This window comes from Chionomys nivalis, chromosome 3 (genome assembly GCF_950005125.1).
Source record: "Chionomys nivalis chromosome 3, mChiNiv1.1, whole genome shotgun sequence".
In the NCBI taxonomy this organism is placed as follows: Eukaryota; Metazoa; Chordata; class Mammalia; order Rodentia; family Cricetidae; genus Chionomys; species Chionomys nivalis.
In genome coordinates this window covers 116,964,148-116,984,505 of record NC_080088.1, presented here as the reverse complement: position 1 = coordinate 116,984,505, position 20,358 = coordinate 116,964,148, and the positions used below count along the sequence as shown (strand labels likewise).

General features: G+C 50.9%; 1 protein-coding gene across 1 annotated transcript; it reads right to left on the bottom strand.

The window, feature by feature from the left end:
* Positions 1 to 888: 888 nt before the first annotated feature.
* On the bottom strand, positions 889 to 18,915 carry Hrk (harakiri, BCL2 interacting protein). Its single transcript, XM_057763449.1, has 2 exons — positions 18,539 to 18,915; positions 889 to 5,755 (listed from the first exon to the last, which is right to left on the bottom strand). The coding sequence occupies exon 1, from the start codon at positions 18,882 to 18,884 to the stop codon at positions 18,606 to 18,608; it is 279 nt and encodes a 92-aa protein (XP_057619432.1). The 5' UTR covers positions 18,885 to 18,915; the 3' UTR covers positions 889 to 5,755; positions 18,539 to 18,605.
* Positions 18,916 to 20,358: the final 1,443 nt, after the last annotated feature.

Sequence of the window (20,358 nt, the reverse complement as noted above, 5' to 3'; positions counted from 1 at the left end):
TGCCTACAAAAAACACACCAGGGTGTCCTTGACTCTGAATTGAGAGATATCATTAGAGCACTTTAGTCTGTGTGCCCTGGAGGCCCCACATCTCACTGCTGTTTGGGTGCCCGCGCAGCACACCCCACTGCTGACTGGGGGTGTGGAATTGGTGGTGATCAGGAAACACTTGCTTGGCCAGGACTCTGCTCAGCAGCAGAGAATCTGCTTACATTCTGCCAGTGAGGGCAGACATGATTCAGTGGGAGAATGCTGGCTGCGAATGCACAGGGCTCCAGGTCCCATCTCCAGCACGGGTAGGTAGAGGGGAGAGTGGCTGATTCGTCTGGATGTCATGGTTCACAACTCTAATGAGACTGAGGGTGGGATTGAGAGTTCGAGGCAAGTCCCCGACTGTATCGTGACCTCCATCTCAAAAACCATAATAATCTAAAAAAAATAAATCCAGAACTTGCCAGGGATCTAACAAAGTACAAATTAGTAGTCTCAGGTGACAATCATGCCCCTAAGGGGCTTGCTAGCCACCTAGTCTAGCTGCCTCAATGAGCTGCAGGTCAATGAAGAAACCCAGTTTCAAAAGACAAGGTGGAGCTGGGCATAGTGGCACATACTTTTTTGTAATTCCAGCACTTAGGAGCAGAGGCAAGTGGACCTCTGAGTACCTGGTCAACTTATTGAGTTCCAGGCTAGCCAGGGCTGTGAAGCCCTGTGAAATCCTGTAAAAAAAAAAAAAAAGTGACAGTTCCTGAGGTTGACCTCTGACCTCCATGTGCTGGCACTGCCTGTGCAGAGAGGAGTCACCTGTCACCGTGCAGCTATGCTCATCCCGTGGTCCCTGAGGACCGACCTTCCCAAGGGAAATGAACACGCACAGGTCTTCACTGGAGGTGCACAATCAATTTTTTATTAAAAGTGTAACAAATATGTACAAAGCGTCCAGGTAGGAAATTCCACTTAGAAAAGAGCACAAGGCAACAATGTCAGGACCCAGACAGAATGTCCCCCAGGTTCCAAATGCCCTTCACAACCGTCTCTGCCATGTACATGGGCTCCTTGACTCTTACAGTGCAAACACTTTGAGGGAGTCTGGAGTTCGGGGGAGAAGATAGATAAGAGAGGTAAGAAAAACTTCCCATAGCCAAGGAGATGAGTGGGACAAGCCATTTGCACATTAGACACCCTTCACCCTGGAGTTTATTGAAGCTGGGAACAACCCCTGAAACTTCAGCCTGCTCTCAAGTGCCCTCAGATAAGGTATTCTTTCCATTGAGCAAACGTAGACACTCCCTGCTGGCCCACAGGTGCGCCCTTGCCTCTGGACTAGCAATGTCTGCCCATGAGCGAGGACACACAATGCTTGCTTTCAAATGAACAACACCAGAGCCCCTTAATCTAATGCCAGTGCCTCCCTGCGTCACACGGATTCAAATGCAAACCTTAGATCAGCCACTGGCTGTTGGCCGCCTTCAGCTTCTTCATCTGTAAAATGGGCTCAGTGGCACTACCACTAGGGTGAGGATCTCTGGGGCGAAGCCTCAGAAAGCACCTCGTGCAGTACTCCACGATGGGCAGTACTCGTTCTGTGAAGGGGTCTTTGATTATGTACAAAGGGACCAATCTTCCCACTGAGGAGACAATACAACAAGCTTTTTAATTGTATTCAGCCCAGAGCATGGCATGCAAAAAAAAATACTATATAGCAATCTGCCAGCAAGGCGTGAGGTCACCATGGTGACCTGGCAGATCTGTTACAAATTGTGAGCCAGACTGCAAAGGGACATTTCACAGCATCTGGTCTCCAAAAGGACCGTTGCTGTACCATAACTAAGTTCGTTCCGAGGTGGAGGTCTCCAGCTGGCACACTCTAGATGCTCAGTAAATAGGTATCGAGCAAATTGATCAAAACCTTAAAAAAGATAAACTTTTGGCTAACGGTTTCAAAAGACACTGTGATGTCAACGTACCCCCTTTGTGGGCCTTTGGATCAGCTCGCGTAGGAATAGTCTGCTCCTCTCCTACTCCCCAAATCCTCAACCAACTTCTGACACCCTGGGCTCCCCCAATTTGACTTCAGGCTCAGAAAAGAAAATAGTATGAACAAAGCAGAGAGTCTGTGTTCCGGTCATTGCAGTTTCTAACAGTTCACTGTGGACATTCAAACAGTCCAGCATAAGCCAGGTGTAGTGGCCTACACCTGGAATCAGGAAGTGGAGGCAGGAGGATACCAAGTTTAGGGTTATCCTCTCCTGTATAGTGAGCTCAAGACCAGTCTGGGCTCCATGTCTCAAAAAAACTGTAACAAACATAAATAGTACACAGTAGTGACCTCCAAAGTGTCTCCTGGAGATATTTGTGTAGGGTGTGCCAGCGTCTGCTTCCTCCCGCAGTCCTCAGTGAGGAAGAATGACGCTTGGTCAATTCCAGAAGCATGACAGTAGTCAGGCGCACATGAGACATGAGCTCAGCTGTATGAAATGTCACGGGGCATTCGCAGCCTCCTTATCCTGTGACGATTTGTTTAGGTCCCCACTCCTCATCACAGTAGAGAGGAAACAGAACAAGGCTATCCATAGAGGTGAAGAGGAAATATGGCTGGGAAGCTTGGGGAGTGGGGACAGGAAGTGTCCAGGGGTTCTCCAAAACAACTCTGGCTCAGTCTCTCCCTTTCCAAAACAAAGAGAGATGGAACCTCAAACTTGAACAGAGATCTTGCTTGTTGAGGATGAGGTAAAGGAGAGAAGCTTCCAGAAGGGAGTGGACCTACTCTGGAAGGCTTCAGTCCCCCAGACTCCAGGACCCTCACCCTCAGAGAGCAGGCAGCAGCTTTTGGACCCGGGTGACAGATAGTGCCTCATCTCGTCACACAGCTAGCTCCCTAGCAATGATCTCAGAGACCTCCTAGGCTTTGCACGGACACACACACACACACACACACACACACACACACAGACGCTGCTGTCTGCTGACCCAATATGAGGTCTTTTTTAAAATTTATTTCAAAGCCTCTCTCCCTCTCTTTCCCTCATCACAGACTGCGGAGAGGCAAATCAAAATCAATGCTCCTTGGCAGCCAGGGGAAGCGGGAGATAAAAGGGAGGATGGTGCCAGCACTTCACACTCTGTGGAAGCTGGGTTTTTTGTTGTTGTTTTGTTTTTTCCTCTTGCAATAACACCATCAACAGAAAGCCCATCCCACTATCTCATGCAGTCCAAGTAACGTCACATCAGAGACAGTGGAGACAACAGACATGGCTAGCATGCTTCAGTATCCTAATACAAATGTCCATCAAGAAGTCAAATCTCATATAAAAAACAGCATTTAAAAACAACCCCATCAAATTCGGGGCAAAGACGAAGCGCACTTGAATGAACAGCGCGTGAGCCAAGCTCCCCATCCCCCACCCTACCCCCCTTTCGATAAATACATGGTTTCCATTACTACGGGAGAATATTTACAGAGGGCTTGGCTGAAAAGTTCCATCACAAGGTCATGGGTGCCCAGGTTCTCTCAGCAGCACAGCTTCATTGAAATAAAAATCATCGGAGATGCCAACCTCTGTGTTTGGAGTTCAAATCCTCCAGAGAGATAGCCTATGCTAACAGGCAATGTCAGGCTCAAAAGCAAAACATAAAAAGGGAGGTATTCTCTGACCTCTGACCCTTATGCTGGGTCTCTCTGGGGTTAGCAAGTCCCCACTGCGATCTTGACAATATCCCTTTAAAGAGCCCGACACCCCTGATTCCCACCATAGCAAGCACCTTCCCTGGATGCTTTGCAAGGACTCTGTTCCTCGCTCAGAAAGGGACTAAATACAGAGAGTGTTTTCCAGATCCTGTGTAATTCCGGCTTGGTGAGGAGGGCTCGGCATGCTGCCTACTGCCTCCCTGCCAAATAAACTCTTTCTTATTTTTTTTTTCCTTTGCTGATTTCAATTCTGGTATTTAAGGGATGGAGGGGAGGCTTCAGCATTGAGTTCTCAGTTGCATTTTTCTTTAATGGGTTATTTAGAGAACTGTAAGGCATGGATTCAATATGGAGAAGGAAAAATGAATGAAAGGAGCCCGTTGTCACCGGACAGAGAGGGTGTGTACTTTAGGAGCTGATCACACTCAGCATAATTGACCGGGACCATTTCCCTTGTAGCCCTGTGCACCCTAATAACTGGTGCTTCCTAGCAGACCCCCTGGTCCCCAGGCACCAGGCAAGCGACCTGCAAATTCAGCCAGGGGAAAATGACTGTCCCCCTGGCAGGCAGTGTCCGAAATGCCAGATGCCAAGGCAGGAGGCTCAAGATCGGAGGTCAGCCTGGTCTCCAGCACCAGACCTTGTCTCAAAAATTAAAAATAAGAGTAACTGTCTCACTGAGCCCAAGGCAGGCTCCCTCACCAACTCAGCCACGAAGATCACAATAGAGGCAATAAAGTATCCATGCAGAGGAATAATACCTGTTTCTGTTGGAATCATTTTTTAAAAAAATGAAAGCAAAAATTAATAATCACTCCTGAAGCAGTGAGCCCTTGCAGTCAAATATTAGTCAAGCACACAGCTTCATTTTATATATATAATATATGTATTTATATATCTATTTATTTATATTAGCCCTTCGAGAAACTTCTGAAAACAGTAGCTTATCCTATGTGTGTTTGGGGAGCAGGGAAATCGGACATTCTATTTAAAAGGTCCGCCCCCTCCCCAGCATCCCCTGCTTGTAAATCACGCTCCTCCGTCAGAACGCAGCCATTTCTTGGCTCTTTATAAAACCTAAGCCCTGAATCCCCTCAGGAAGTGGGGGAGGCCACAGCAGTCTCCCAGGGTATTGCTGCAGGGGGAGGAGGGAATTGCCAGCTCCTAAGCAGCTTCTTCAACCAGGCTCGCCCCTCCTCCTTCCCAGGCACCCCGGGGTTTGCTCCTAAGCCCCTGTGAGCATTCCCCGCTCCCCCATAGAAAGACTCCTTAGTGGCACTCATACTTGGCCCTTAAAAAAAAAAAAAAGAGGATATTCAAAGAGCAAAATAGAAACCTGTCATCCCTTGGTCTTCTGGGTCTGTCAGTTAAGACGCTGACCTCGCCAAGGACACACTTAGCACCAAGAGAATTTGAAGTTCAGCACCACACACACCAGATAGGTAGGAAAAGAAAATGACACCCCATTTCTCTGGCTGCGACCATGAGAGCTGTCTAGATAGGGACACAGAGAGACTAGGACATGTCAAGAAATGGAGAGGGACCCCAGGCTGCACCCAACAAAACGGGCCCCACATCCCCTTTGTTTTTGTCCATCTTGGTTTTGGCAGAGTTCCCACTACTCCATGCCAACATCTGTGCTGGGCAGTTGGTCCATGCTGAGGCTGATCCCACCAGTCCATGTAAGTTTCCAGCACACACAGAGCAGCAAGCATCTGTCTCCCCTGCTGCCCCAGACATTACAAAGTCTCAAAGTTCACATTGCAAGGTGCGGAAAGGGGAGGGACCACATGCCCCGCAGGCATGCACAGATACAGAATTTTGTATTTTCTCTCTCTCTCTCTCTTTTTTTTTTTTGTGTGTATATATATATATGTATGTATGTATAGCTATATGTAAATAGTATTGGGGTGGCTATCTCTGCAGCTGGACTTCCCGGGGGCTTCCTCAGTCCGTGTTTCCACCATCAGCTCTGGGTGGGTCTTTCCACTCAACTTCCTTCCAAGGTCCGGGTTCCCCCCTCAGGAAAATGGGAACCAGCTTCCTCCAAGGATACAGGGTTTCGCCAACCTGTGGAAATAAAGATTTGTTTTTCTGTTAATGCAGTCAGCTCCTCAGGTGATGTCTGTGCAGAAAGGGAGGGGCAGGGGGGGGCCTTGCAACACAAAGTTCTGACTTGAGGGGAGAGGGCTCTCCAAAGCCAGACCAGGGCTCTTCTCACAGTCCCAGAGGCTCTGTCCTTGTGGTAGTAGGAAGCCTTCCTTCCTGGAGTGCACATACCATTACCCGTACACACACACATACACACACACACACACACACACACACATGCTTTCAGACCTGTACATTTACACGGGCATCATCTGTGATTAAAAACAGAATTTGAGCCAGGCGTGGTTTGAGAAACTCTTGTAGCCTAGCATGCAAGAAACTTCTGGTTCCATCCGTCCCCGGCATTGCAGTAAACCACACGTGGTCTTGCATGCCTGCAATTCAAGCTCTTGGAAGGTGGTGCCAGGTGAATCAGGAAAGAAGGTCATCCTTGGCCAGTCCTAGAAACTAGGAAGTTCAGGCTAGTCCATGTGACCACATAGGACCTTGTCTGGTGGGTTGAATTTTGGCCCTGAAGGTAAATACCATTCTCTGTACCAAAATTAAATAAGTTTATAAATAGTAACAGATAAATAACAGGTAGATGATTGATAGATAAGTCACCAGTAAATGATGGATGCGAGGGAGGGAGGTCGGTAGGTAGGTGGTCGGTAGGTAGATGGACCAATGAAAATCTAGAGGGTCATTACCCTTCCCTGTTTGCGAACAGGTTATTCATGGACTCTTCTCACACCTCCATCCCCCATATTCCAGACAGAGTTGGGGACAATTTACTTTTCTAACTCATTCTTTCATACGCATGCACACCCCACTGCTGTGTGCTATGAGCCACTGCTGTGCCCCTTGTTCATGGGACATTCTGGAGCCATCAGGGGCAGAGGGGAAGAAGTTCGTAATATCTCTCTCTCAAAGAGCAGGCGCAGTCCGGGGAAACATGGGCTATGGCAGCCCAAGCAGAGGCAGCACATAGCCGCCCACCTGAGAGAGAGCGAGCCCTACTGAGGGTGGGATTCCAAGGACCTAGCCAGGGTACAATGAGGCTCTCAAGTCTGGGTATGTGGGAAGAAACAGAGCTAGCCGACAAGTGAGCGAGCACATGCCCCAAACATCAAAAACTAGCTCCCGGTCAACCCCACCTGCTACAGTGAGAAGATTCTCTGATGAGGGCCGGAGGCAGCACCAATCCGTTGATACAAACTCTAGTGTTTAGAGGGCAGTTTGATAACGTGGCTATTTAGAGAAACAGTAACAGTGGGCTTCCCCCTTGGGCTGTAGTCTCCCCAGATTGGAGAGAGCCTTGAGACACAAGCATGGTCTTTTTATCTATAGAACAGATCATTAAAGTGAACTGGAGCAACCAGAGGACTCCGCATGGGAAAGCACCAGGAACTGGGGTCGCCTCGGATGTTAGCTGAACGCAGCTGGCGAAGGGAGGACAACCATGGCTCCCAAAGAGAGGAGACATTACTTTCAAAACTGTCACCCCTTTTGATCCCAAAAGAAGGCAGTTAGTTTTCTTTCTAGGTAGCCAGCAACTTGCCTGTCCTACCTGTAAATCACTGAGCATGGAAAGAATCTAAGGGTTTCCTGGGTTTGTCAGTCAGCTTTCCGTTGCTGTAATGTAACAAAATACCAGAGGTGATGATCAAGAGAGAAGGTTGACTTTATTCCTTTGAGGCTGGGACGTGGGATACTATAAAGCTGCTCTCCTCATACTGACCGGGAAGCAAAAGAGGAAGAACCCGGGGTCCCAATATCCTCCAGGGTACACTTCCTGTGACTGAAAGACTTTGCACCAAAGCTTAAAGGCTCTACCACCTTGAGGTAGCACAACAGAGTGAAAACAAGCCTTTAAACGCTCAGCCTTGGGGGATGCATCCAAGCCACATTCCTGCAGCTGCCAAAGGGACCAGCACTAGGGCCCGCTGAAGCACTGTTTGCTGAGTGATACCCACAGATATGAGCCCCACAAACAAGCATGTGAACCGCTAATGTGTCCCTCACACTGCAGCCTCCATGTGACCAAGTCCAATAGTCGGGGCTGGCCTGGGTGTGCATTGTTGTTGCTCTTGTTTTTTTTGTTTTGTTTTGTTTTTTTTTTTTTTTTTTGAGGGTTACATATCTCACTTGCAGAACAAATCCCACAAATGTGCCCAAAGACCCACTTCCAGCTTGCTCTGTGACCTCAGCAGCCACTTGAAAGGACTCAGGTGTTCCCCAATAGGAGGCTGGATTGGCAAAGTAAACTATGTGTGGGTTAGAAAGATAGAAAGTGAGGTGGAGCCTGATGGCACACACCTTTGGCCCCAACGCTCAGGAGGCAGAGGCCGGTGGGTCTCTGTGACTTCCACGCCAGCTGAATCTTGTCTCAAAAAAGAAACATAGGGGCTGGAGAGATGGCTCAGAGGGTAAGAGCATTGCCTGCTCTTCCAAAGGTCCTGAGTTCAATTCCCAGCAACCACATGGTGGCTCACAACCATCTGTAATGAGGTCTGGTGCCCTCTTCTGGCCTGCAGGCATACACACAGACAGAATATTGTATACATAATAAATAAATAAATACATACATAAATACATAAAAACATAGACAAGACAGAAGACAGACAAAAACTCAATGGCACTAGAGCTCAGCTTGGGCTCACTGGAATAGTTATGCCCTGGCTTCCATCCCCAACACCACAAAAAGTAAACATGCCGAGACAGTGTTGTGGGTCTGAACTGAAAAGAGTGGTAGGTTAAACATTAAGGTCCCTTTCTCCTTTAGTATGTTTGTAGACACACACATGCACACACACACACACACACACTTCAGTATTCTTTATCTGAAATGCTTGGTATTGAAGTGATGTTGGGGAGTGTGGGAAATGGAGAGATGTCTCAGTGGTTCAGAGCAATTGTTGCTCTTTTAGAAAACCCATGTTCAATTCCCAGCTCCCACTTGGCAGCTCACAACAATCATGAACCCTTGGGTACTGGCAGGCAAAATACCCATACACATAAAAATAGTAAACATGTTCAAAAAATATTTAATTTTGTTTAAAATAAAAAAAAGCCAAGGGAGTATGGAACTCTAATTGTATTTCTTATGCTTACGCAGAGATGGGATCCCCAGAACAAGCTGGCCAAGCATCAGGAGCTGGTGAGTTCTGGGTTCAAGTATATGCTTCCGTACATGAGGTGGAGAGAGATGGAGGAAGACACCCAACATTAACCTTGAGCCATGTGCACACAGATGAACTTACACACACACACGTTTTAGAGTTCAAATTGTCCAACTAGGTGACAAACATGGTCTAATACATGTGTGTATAATTTGGCAGAAGGACAGATGCTGTAAGTTTCGAATCTCCTCTGCCCAGACAGGCATTAAAGTTAGTTCTGCCTGGGATCTTTAATGTGCATTTACCAACTCTGTCTTTTTGTTCTTTCCTTCTTTTTCTTTGCTGTTCGTTTGTTTTTGTTTTTTCAAGACAGGGTTTCTCTGTGTAACAGCCCTGGCTGTCCTGGAACTCGCTTTGTAGACCAGGGCTGGCTTTGAACTCACAGAGATCCGCCTGCCTCTGCTTCCCGAGTGCTGGAATTAAAGGTGTGTGCCCCCACCGCCCAACATTTTCTTTCTTTCTATCATTCTGTCTCTAGAGCCCAGCCTGGTGTTGAATTCTGCATCTGCTGCGCTCTGGCAAACGTGGAGCATGCCAGCTCCCAGAAGCTTGACGTGGATGGAGTGAGACAGCACTCCTGGGGCAGGGACTGAGGAGCTCTTTGGGGCAGCATCCTTGAAGCTGGAAGATTGCTCTAGAGGGTTCTCACTTCAGTCTCCATCTGAGTTGTTCCTGCTGGAGGCTGAGGGAAGCCAATGGGACTGATAAACCGCTGGGAAGGGTGTTGTCCCCTTGGCCTGGCCCCTGCTGGCAGTCATTAGGTATTGATACAGCTTATGAGGTCACTGACTTCTTTAGTGTATGAGGAGACTAAAGCACCCATAGCCACAGCCCAACAACTGACTTTCAGAAGGGCTCTCTCAACATAGGAGCAAACCCAAGTAAGCCGGGCATTCTTTTCTCTTTTTGAGACAGGGTCTTGCTCTGCTGTTCAGGCTAGCCTCGGATTCCTGTCTAAAGCCATCCTCCTGCCTCACACTCCTGAGCATAGACCACAGCTGTGTGCCACCAAACCCAACAGGGGCAGACAGGGACTGTCCAATGTCAGGATGACTGTGTCTGTGTGTGCTAGGCGTTATAATAAGGACTTGCTTTGGCGTGACGGTGTCACCTCTGAGAACTATGCATTTTGCTTGGAAGGTGTCCAAACAAAAATGTTCACCGCAAGCTGGTTTCTAGGGTTACTAAGTGGACAGGGTGGATGTTCACTGAGAAGGTGACTAGATAAGCAAGCAGTGGTTCGTGCAAACAAAAGAACGGAGTGCAGCCATGGAAAAGGCTGATGCCCATCTTCCAGTCCCACAGGGGGAAGATCTCAATGGATGAGCTCAGGCGCTTAAAGTGGGATCTACACAGGTGTGTGTGGGCTGGAGGGAGGGCTTCCAGATGGAGGGAGGAGGAACTTCCAGGTGGAGGGAGGGCTGCCAGGGAGGATCCCACAGGTATGCACTGAAACTCATTGAGCCTCCTTTGGTAAGCCAGGATGGGCTGTGGTATGGATGGGTTTGTAACCCACATATAGGATTCTTACTGTCATGTGGGCATAGAGAATGTTGCTAAAACTTTCCATATTTTCAAGAAAAACCTCAGGAGAATGCCTGCTTTGTAAGTGCTTCAGGGAAATCCTAAATCAAAATTGAGGCTGTGTTCCCTGTGGAGGTCGCAAACTGAGGCTGTGTTCCCCGTGGAGGTTGCCCACACTCAACCCATGCTCTGAGGAACAGCTACCTGGCTTTTAAGCTAACCACGTTTTACCACCATGGGTTTCCTCTGAGCCTCACTTTCCCCATCTGCAAGATACAGGAGTTGGATTGGATGGTATCTAATATCCTGTTCCGGTCTGGATGTTTCTAGAAAGCTGGTATTGGGGGAGAGGTGTCACAGATCTTTTGAGAATTGATCAAGACAATGGCTCCTCTCACTGAGGATCACAATCATTGGGCTTACTGTGTCATTTCCAGGGACTTGCTGGTTCCCCACATCCATTTTCTCTTCTATTGTTGGTGCGGCATATCATAAGGGATGAATGCTCACACTTGCCTGCTCCATTATGAGGAGTTCGGAGCCAGCATAAGCCATCCTGAGAGCATGACCAGCGCACTGACCACGCAGTCACTATCTCAGCTTAGACCTGATGACTTCATCAGGCTCCTGAGTCACAGATGGGGGAGAGGGAAGCACTAGCAGCTGCTTTAAACTGAGCATCAAAAAAAGTCCTCAGGGGGCTGGAGAGATGGCTCAGAGGTTAAGAGCATTGCCTGCTCTTCCAGAGTTCCTGAGTTCAGTTCCCAGCAACCACATGGTGGCTCACAACCATCTGTAATGAGGTCTGGCGCCCTCTTCTGGCAGTCATGCAGAAAGGATATTGTTGTATACATAATAAATAAATTAAAAAAAAAAAAAGTCCTCAGGTCGGTGGTGGCTCACGCCTTTAATCCCAGCACTCAGAAAGCAGAGGCAGGCAGATCTCAGTGAGTTCAAGGTCAACCTGGTCTACAAAGAGAGTTCCAGGATAGGCAAGACTGTTGCACAGAGAAACACTGTCTTGAAAAACAAAACAAAGAAGTCCTTAGTGTTCTTCCCCACACCATGAATGTGGCACACAGGCTGACCTCTGACCCCAAAGGAAAGCACCATGGAACCCCAAACTGTCTAACTCCAAGGCACATCCATGCCAGACCATGCACAGCAGCTTAGATCAGCCTGTCTCCTGACACCAGACACACAGAGCGGGTTCTCACAGCTTGGGTGACATGGAGCCAGGCCCTCACTAGACAGGACCCATGGGTGCAGGTATTATTGTGATTCCAGTTCACAGAGGAGCACCCTGGGAGGCAAACGGACGTGCTCAGGGCCACACAGCTGGTAAACGGCAGGTAGAGGCTTTATGTGAAGTCACTCTGACTCCAGGATTCATGTCCCCCACTGCTCTCCCTCAGGCACGAAATATGGGTCAATATTCTTAATGGTGAAGTCAGAACTGATAAGTTCACAGTCTGCCAAAAGGCAGCGTTTCTTTTGTTTTTCTGTTTTCTTTGGTGTGTGTGTGTGTGTCTTTGTGTGGGTACTGTATATTTATGAGGTCAGAGGGGTCAATGTCAGGTGTCTTCACTTCCTCTCCACCTTAGTTTTTTGAGACAGGGTCTCACAGAACCTGACTGAGTTGCCAGTTTGGCTGGGTGGTCAGTGAGCTCCAGAGATCTACCTGTCTCTGCCTCCCCAGCTCTGAGATTTCTGGCATTTGTGCAAAGCCTGGTTTTTATATGGGATCCAAACGCAGGTCCTCTGGTTTGGGTAGTAAACACTCCATTCACTGAGCTGTATCCCCACCCCCTATAGGCTGTATTTTAAGTCTGGGCTGGCTTTCAGAACAGCAGTTCTTCTGAAATCCATTTCATTGTGCTCACATTGTCCCCACTAAAGATCAGAAGTCACTCCACTAAAAGCCATTTCCCCATTGCTAGTACAGCAGCACCCTGCATGGTTCATGAAGTTCCAAGCACCACAGCCAAGACTGCAATGATAGACATGAGTCCTGGCCTGGGGGTCAGGTACCCCGGGAAACACTCCATGACTTTAGGGAGGTGGCCAAGACTTGGGAGTTATCTGCACTCCTCATTGACAAGAGGTATAGATCATGAAGAACATTCCAGAGGAAGGCAAGCCCTGGGCAGCAGAGACAGGCAGATCTCTAGGAGTTTAAAGCCAGTGTGGTCTATAGAGAGTTGCATGCTAGCCAGGGTTACACAATGAGACTCTGACTCAAAAAGACAGACAAATGAAAGAAAGATTGAGCTAGGGATGGGAGCAGCGAGCTCCAGAGTCAGGCTGACAGGCAGTGATGTATCCAGGCTCCATCTTCTCACAGAGGAAGGAGAATAGTAAGAGACCGGGTGAATGACAGCGTGTATCTAGATGCTAGGCACATACTCATGTCTTCTAGACCTAGAATCTAGAAGGTTCCTTTGAGTCTTTACCATGAGCTTTCTTTTTCTAGACAGTCTCTGTCATACACAAATGCTGCCAGGTGGTGGTGGCGCACGCCTTTAATCCCAGCACTCAGGGAGGCAGAGGCAGGTGGATCTCTGTGAGTTCAAGGCCAGTCTGGTCTACAGAGTGAGTTCCAGGACAGCCAGGACTACACAGAAAAACCCTGTCTTGGAAAACAAAACAAAACAAAAAGGTTAATACACGAATGATGACAAGCGCTCTTAAAAACGTGACCATTGCCGGGCGGTGGTGGCGCACGTCTTTAATCCCAGCACTCGGGAGGCAGAGGCGGGCGGATCTCTGTGAGTTCGAAGCCAGCCTGGTCTACAAAGGGAGTTCCAGGACAGGCTTCAAAGCTACAGAGAAACCCTGTCTCGAAAAAACCAAAAAAAAAAAAAAAAGTGAACATTTTAAAGTCCGGTCTGTACAGAGCAGGGTCACTGGGTGTTCCTCACCACGCCACAAACACCTGGACAGCCAACAGCGGTGGGTAGGGAACACAGGTGAGGAAAGCCATAGGCTGCAGATCTAGAGTCAACCCTGAAGTATCACAAGGGTGGGCCAGCGAAATGGCTTAGCGGGTAAAGGTGCTTGCCACCAGGCTGGAGGCCCCAAGTTTGATCCCCAGGAGAGAACTGATTCCAGCAGGTTGGTCTCTGACCTCTACACCTAGGCTGTGGGGACACACACACACATGTGCACATACATATAAACACACAAACACTGCATGCACACATGCAAACCTTTTTTTTAAATATATAGAATACGGTTTCCATGACGTCGGGGATTTCTGGTTCTACAGCAGGCATGAAGTGGTCACTTATTCAGGAATGGATAGAGCAGGTGCCTGGCACAGCTGAGGCTCTGGATTCCATGCTCACCACCACAGAATTCTACTGATACAAACGTGAATAGTGGTAGACAATCAGAGAAAGTGGCTGTGGGGAAAAAAACAAATAGCTTGCCTCGTTCGGTATGGATGCGTTTCCCCAGCGCATAGCTGTACAGCAGGGACAGGTAAGTCTCTGGGGGCTGAACGGTGCTGGGTCACACAAACATTAGTGGAGGGAAACAAAGCCAACTCCCTTTCTGCCTCCCAAGGAGCCTGGCTTTTTGAAAACCTAGTGGTGGGAAGGCTGGACCCACCTGGCTGCTTCTGGGGCATCTTTAATTACCCAGTGAAGCGCTTCTACTCCCGTGGCTAATTCTGGCACTTGTACACACGTGGCCCTCGCACTAGGCAAGCGAAGGTTTCAGACAGGGACCGTGTGGCCAGAAGGCTGCTGCTGTCCTGCACATCTGGCCCCTTCCCCAGAGTTCATCCTTAACAGCTGTCGCCTGCAGCAACTGTCTCCCTCCCCTGCCAAGTAAGAGCCTGGGGCTCCGGTGAAAGCTGGGAGGCACCTCCAGATTTAACCACTTAATTCCCAAACTGCCCTGTCCAGCTGGTCAACCAGTCCAGCCTTAGTTCCTTAAAGCATCCCCATTATCTTCCTTGTAGCTGACCGCTTTGCCCACACGCTCCTTTTTTTTTCCCTCCTCTTCTAGTCCCAAAGCGGGAGTCTGCTGCCCTCCCCTGGTTCCCCTCTTAAAGACAGATTCCAGGGCCCCATTTTCTCTTTCCCCTCCCTTCCCCCTCTAGAGGCACGCAGCTCCCAGCGCCCTCCCTCCCCACTCACCACACAATCTCTTTTGTTTCTCTCTGGTGTCTTTGGGCCTTGACTGGGTTACCTCACTCTCTTCCTCGGGGCCTGGCCAGCCCCCTAGGTGCACCCTCCCACCCCTACCACCTCTACTTTACCAGGTCCTCTCCTTCACTGCAGCCCCCAGGCCGGGGAAGAGGTGGCCATCACTTCAAACTGGAAACTCCAGCGTCACCTCATGCTTTACAAAGACTCAGGTAAATGCTCTCCACCTCAGAGCATCTATCCCATCTGGAAGTGAAAAGAATGACCCCCAACACTTTCAAGCTAAGTGAACTGAGAGCCAGGCCCAGCACTGGCCAGCTTGATGGCTGGCCTTTACTGGTGGCCGCAGTTCTTACCTGAGGTCACACTGCCCACAAAGGCCAGGTACCCCACTCCCATGCTAGGGGTGGAACCCGGGACCTCCTGTGTGCTGAGCAAACCCTTGAGCACTGAGCCACATTCCCAGTCCTTCTGGTTCCTAAACCTACCCGCTATGTGTGCAAACTTAGATAAACTTACCCATGTGTGCAGAAGCAGAGGCCAGAGGTGGAGGTCGGTGGAGGTCGGTGGAGGTCAGGTGTCTTTACTACTCTCTATCTTTTTTGGATTCAATCGCACCTCCCCCCCCCTTTTAGCTAGGCTGGCTGGCCAGGATCACCTGCCTCTACCTCACTCCACCCTCCCCCCCAGAGCTGGGATTACATCTTCATGCCTCCCCACAGGGTTTATACACACACACACACACACACACACACAGGGGATCCAAACGCAGGTCCTCAAGCTTGCACGGAAAATGCTTCACCACTGAGCCGGCTCCCGGCCTCACTGCCTTGTCTGTTCTATCATCATACTCTGTCCTGAGCTGACGTCCCAAGTAAGACCGGCTAGAGGTGTGGCAGAGGGCTCCGTGGGTGAAGACATCACCAGCCCAGCCTGCCGACTTGAGTTTGATATCTCAGACATACACAGAAGAAAACTGACACCCGCAAGTCGTCCTCTGACCTCTGACCTTGTGGCCTGGTACTTGTATGCCCACAAACAATGAATAAATAGAATAAAAATAAAAATTTCCCAAAAGGATGGTGCAGTTCGCCAGCAATGAACATGAGAGGACGTGGCCCATGTTGGAAAGAGAGCCAGCCATTAAGTGCTCAGTAAGAGTCATGGTAGCACATGTCAGAGGCCACTTTGTTGTTGTCATTGTTACTTTGCTCACAGGGTTGAATCCATGTTAAACACATGCCCCATGATCCATCACTGAGCTACACGGTAGCCCCGACCCTGAGAGCCGCCCAGAAGCAGGGAACGCTGTTCATCCAACCTGTGTTGTAAGCTATTAGTGTCCCCATTTCACATACAGAAAAACTGAGCCTTCCTTCCTTCCTTCCTTCCTTCCTTCCTTCCTTCCTTCCTTCCTTCCTTCCTTTATTGGTAACTTTGAGGAAACAAATGTTACTGGCTCACAACTGGGGCTCAGAACAAGTTTGTTGATACCACTGATCCTGCTTAAAGCTAAGCTCCTGAAAGATTAGGAGTGGTGTCTCCCAGCCCAATACCCGTGCCCAGATACACAAAGTAGGCATGAGCGTTCCCATCATCCGAGCTGAGTAAAGGGGAGAACGCCCCTCAGCCAGTACAGAATTCAACCAATTACTCTCTTGACTGATTTTCCTTGCTCTAGTCAACTTGGGCAGACTGGAAAATGATGGGCTTGGTCCTCTTGTCATGGGAGGAGGTGGTGAGACCAAGGGGGAACCCCAGCATGGGCTTCAGACAGTGCAAGGGAAAACACTGGTACCTCCAGGGTCAGGAGCACCAGAGAGGTGAGAACCCTGATGGGTGTGGCTGTTGTGGGGGGTGCAGCAGGCAGGAGAACCCAGGAACTGGAATGTGTTTTGGGGTCCCTAAGTCAGGGCACAGCATGGTGCTTCCTCCGGGACAGAAACAAGACTAGGGTAGAAAGAAAGTCAGTTCTGAGGTGACTTGGGCTGCCGCTCCTGCAGCGGGCATCCACACCGAAACAAGAAAATCATCACCACCACCACCTGCCTGCCATTCGGGCTCCAGTGTCCCAACTTCGCACCCTCGTCAGGGCGCAGACTGGAGTAACGGATCCGCCTAGACCGCCGCCTCTTTGTCGGCGTCCCTGAGCACCCCAGCCCCTGACATGCATGCACACCTGTACGGGCACACGCTCCAGCCCTGGTCTTTGACCTCCTGGGTGGTAACAGAGCACTTCTGCCTTCCCGCCTGTACCCCACAACGCCAGAGTCCATGTCCCAGGTCCCTCACTACTAGCCTTCCTTCCCTTCCTACTGACCCTTGCTCTGCCATCTCTTCTCAAAAATATTGATCCCACCCCCGGGATTCTGCAGCAGCAGTACTTTTGAAAAGAGGGACAGAGGGGAGACGCGCATGGGACCTCCAGAAACGGAGAATCGGGTTCAGGGCACCCCGAAGCAACACTTCTCTTCGCCAGCGCCCGGGCTGCGCGAGCCCACGCGACATCTGTCGCCCGCGCTCCCGGCTCACACCCCGCTCACCCCCGCAGCTCTCCGGGCGCTGCCACCCCCCACGCTCCGGCTGCCGCCTCTCCCTGCGGCGCCGCGCCAGCTTTCCAAGGTGTCTGCGCGCCCGCGGGGCTAGGCTGGGATCAGCGCGACGTCTCCGGGTCTCTGGTTACCTCATCTGTGATCATCGCCTCCCGACCCACCTCTCAGAGGTCAACCTAGTCGTCCCCACCTTCCATTCTCTGAAGTTTCTCTACTCAAGAACGTAGGAAGGTAACCCTGACACTTCTTCCCCCAAACTAGCCTAACACAACGCCTGGCACGCAGGTCCCCTTACCAAGGACCCACCTACAGTCACCAAACGTGAGACGCTCCGCTCAGCACCCTGTGACCGCACACAGCAGGCTCCTACACCTCACACTTCCCCACTGGAGGTGACGGGAGGCCAAGCTGTAAACCGCGACATCTTGCGGTAAAAGGAGCAACAAAGTTACCGGGGAAATGGGACGCTGAAGTGCGCCAGCCTTGGGGATCGAGGACCACGACCCAGCCAGTGAGAAACTTCCATGGGAGGGGGGCGGGGGTCGTCACAGAGAATGGGGATTCACAAACTGCAGACAGGACACTTGGGGAGAAGGGAGTTAAGAGCGGAGGTATGGAGACCTGGTCAAGCCTGGAATGGCTGGTGGCTTGCATGGGACTGGGGACTCTAGGTGCATAATTAGGGAGAGGGTTTTAGCTACGACCAGTGTGGTAACTGCGCGTGTTTACTGGGGCTGGTGACGACCGTCCTGGCTTCTAAAGCCACTATGGCCGGAGAGGAGAGGAGGAGAGAAAATAGGGAGGGAGGAGAGAGGAGGGGAGATGAAAGGGAGAGAAGAGAGTGGAGAGGAAGGAGTGAGAGGGGAGTGGAGATGAAACAGAGGAGGGAGAGAGGGGGAGGAGGAGTGTCTGAAGACGGGAGAGGGAGAGGAGAGGGGAGGGGAGAGGATACAACAGAGGAGGGGGAGAGAGGAGAAAGAAAACAGATTGAAAAAAAAAGACAGGATAAGGTAGAAAAAGAAGGGAAAGATAGACAAGGGAAAGAGAAGTGGGAAAGGAGAGTGAAGCCAGATGTGTGTGGTGTGTGTGTGTCAGAGAGAGAGAGAGAGAGAGAGAGAGAGAGAGAGAGAGAGAGAGAGAGAGAGAGAGAGAGAGAGAGAGAGAGAGAGAGAGAGAGAGAGAGAGAGAGGAAGGAACGGGTGGGAAGCGGTGCGTAGCAGAGTCTGGGCTGAGAGGGACTGGGCAAGTGAGGAGGAGCGAGCTGCTCCCCGCCGTGGCGCCCTGCCTCCCGCCGTCGCGCTCTCTTGCTCTCTCCCGCCAGCTCCCCAGCTCGCCCGCTGGTCCGCGTACCTGTTGCTCGGTCCGGGCTGGGTCTCGGCTCCGGTCCCCCCTACCAAGAAGGCCCCGCGCGCGCCGCCTACGCGCTCCGCCTGCCGAGCAGCCAGGCCGCCAGCGCCGCCACCTGCGCGGCCGCGCACAGCCAGGGCCAGCGGGCGCGGAGCGCGGGCAGCAGCGCAGGAAGCGGGTCCCGGGGCCGTGCGCGGCGCCGCATGGCGCGTCGGTGCAGCTCGTCGCCCAGCGCCTGCAGCCTCAGCGCGGTCACCTGCGCCGCCGCCCAGCGCAGCCCCGGGCGAGCATCGCCGCAACCGCACACGGCCGGAGGCCCGCGGCCGCGATGCCGGGGACACGGGCACATGGCGTGCGGAGGAGCCTCCCCGGACCCCAAGTTTCGCCCTGCGCGGCGCGTTTGTTGGGCTGACGGCGCTATTATTAATTAAAGTGTCACATGGTGGAGGGGGCGGGGAGGGCGCGGGGAGGGGGTTACATCATCCGGCCGGGGGGGGGGGGGGGGGGAGGGTGTGTGTGCAGGAGAAGAAGCCGAGAGGTAACTTTTAACCCTCGCGACGCCGGCAGGGCGGGGACAGGCGGGGACGCGGGGCTTCGGGGATGTTGGCCCGAGGCGTCCACTGTCTCGCTTCTTGGGTTGCGGGCGGCTCTAGCTCGGACGCAGCCTCCGAAGCCAGCTCGGTGTACACTGGGAATGGCTCTCCGGGCGAGTTCGGCTATTATTCGAAAAGATTCCCGGACTCTTGTGTGGCTTGGGAGACGGGGATTCCAGCCGACATGCCCAGTTTCGGGGCAACTGTCAGCTTTTGGATCGGTGCACATACTCCTGATATGCGTTCACACCCACTTCTTGTGACCTGACCTAAGCACACCACGGGGTGAGAGCCTGAAACCTGGAATGGAGGTGTGGGGGGGGAGGGGGGGCCGGCACTGAAAGGGTTGGACTCCCACTCCAATGGGTCGTCCTTGCACCCTAGAGCCCTCTCCCCTTCCCGCCCCGGGACCGTTATAGAGAGAAGTTCTTATTGCCTGCTTGCTTTGTGAACATTATCTTTCCTAATGAGGTTATGGTTGGTAGTGGACCTTGTAAGGCAATAGCTTGTCCCCTAGTGAGGTGACCTAACCCGAAGACCAATCTAGTTCTACACCAACCTGGAAGGTCCACTGGGGAGGGTGCGGACTAGGTAGGGAGTTCTTGGGACTCCTTAGGGTGTCAGGGAGACCCACCCCCTCCCACATCAAATCCACTAGGATTTTGACCTGGAGGAACAGGGAGGTGCCTCCAAGCCAGTGATTTTAGAACCTTCGAGAAACTTCCCATCACCCCTTCAGACCTGCAGAGTATTGTCAAGGCCTGGCGAGGCCTTTGGTCCCTTGGAAAGGATTTCTCATGATCGTGAACTTGGTGCAGTAGCTCCTGACTGTCATCCTCCAGTCTCAGCAATACAAAGGCAGGGGTGTCACAAGTTCAAAGTCAACCAGGTTCACATAGTGGTTCCAGGCCAGCCAGGGCTACAGAGGAAGAACCTTATATTAAAAAAAAACTCAGAGTCAGGGATGACCACGTGGCCATTCAGTCCTGTGAATTCATGTGATCCAAAGAGAAAACTGATATCCACAGCATGTCCTCTAATCGCCAGATGCATACTGTGCTGTGTGTATGCATGCACATAAAATAAAAAGATAAATAAGTAAATATAAGTGTTGAAAAAAACCCAATCCAAAAGACATAAAACTATGAACTCACCTTTTTGTGATTTTGTTGTTGTTGTTATGGTTAGTTGTTTTGTTTCACGTAGTCCTGCTATGTGGTCCAGACTGGC

Coding starts and splice junctions, on each gene's coding strand:
- Hrk (XM_057763449.1), bottom strand. CDS start 18,884: ATGTGCCCGTGTCCCCGGCATCGCGGCCGCGGGCCTCCGGCCGTGTGC.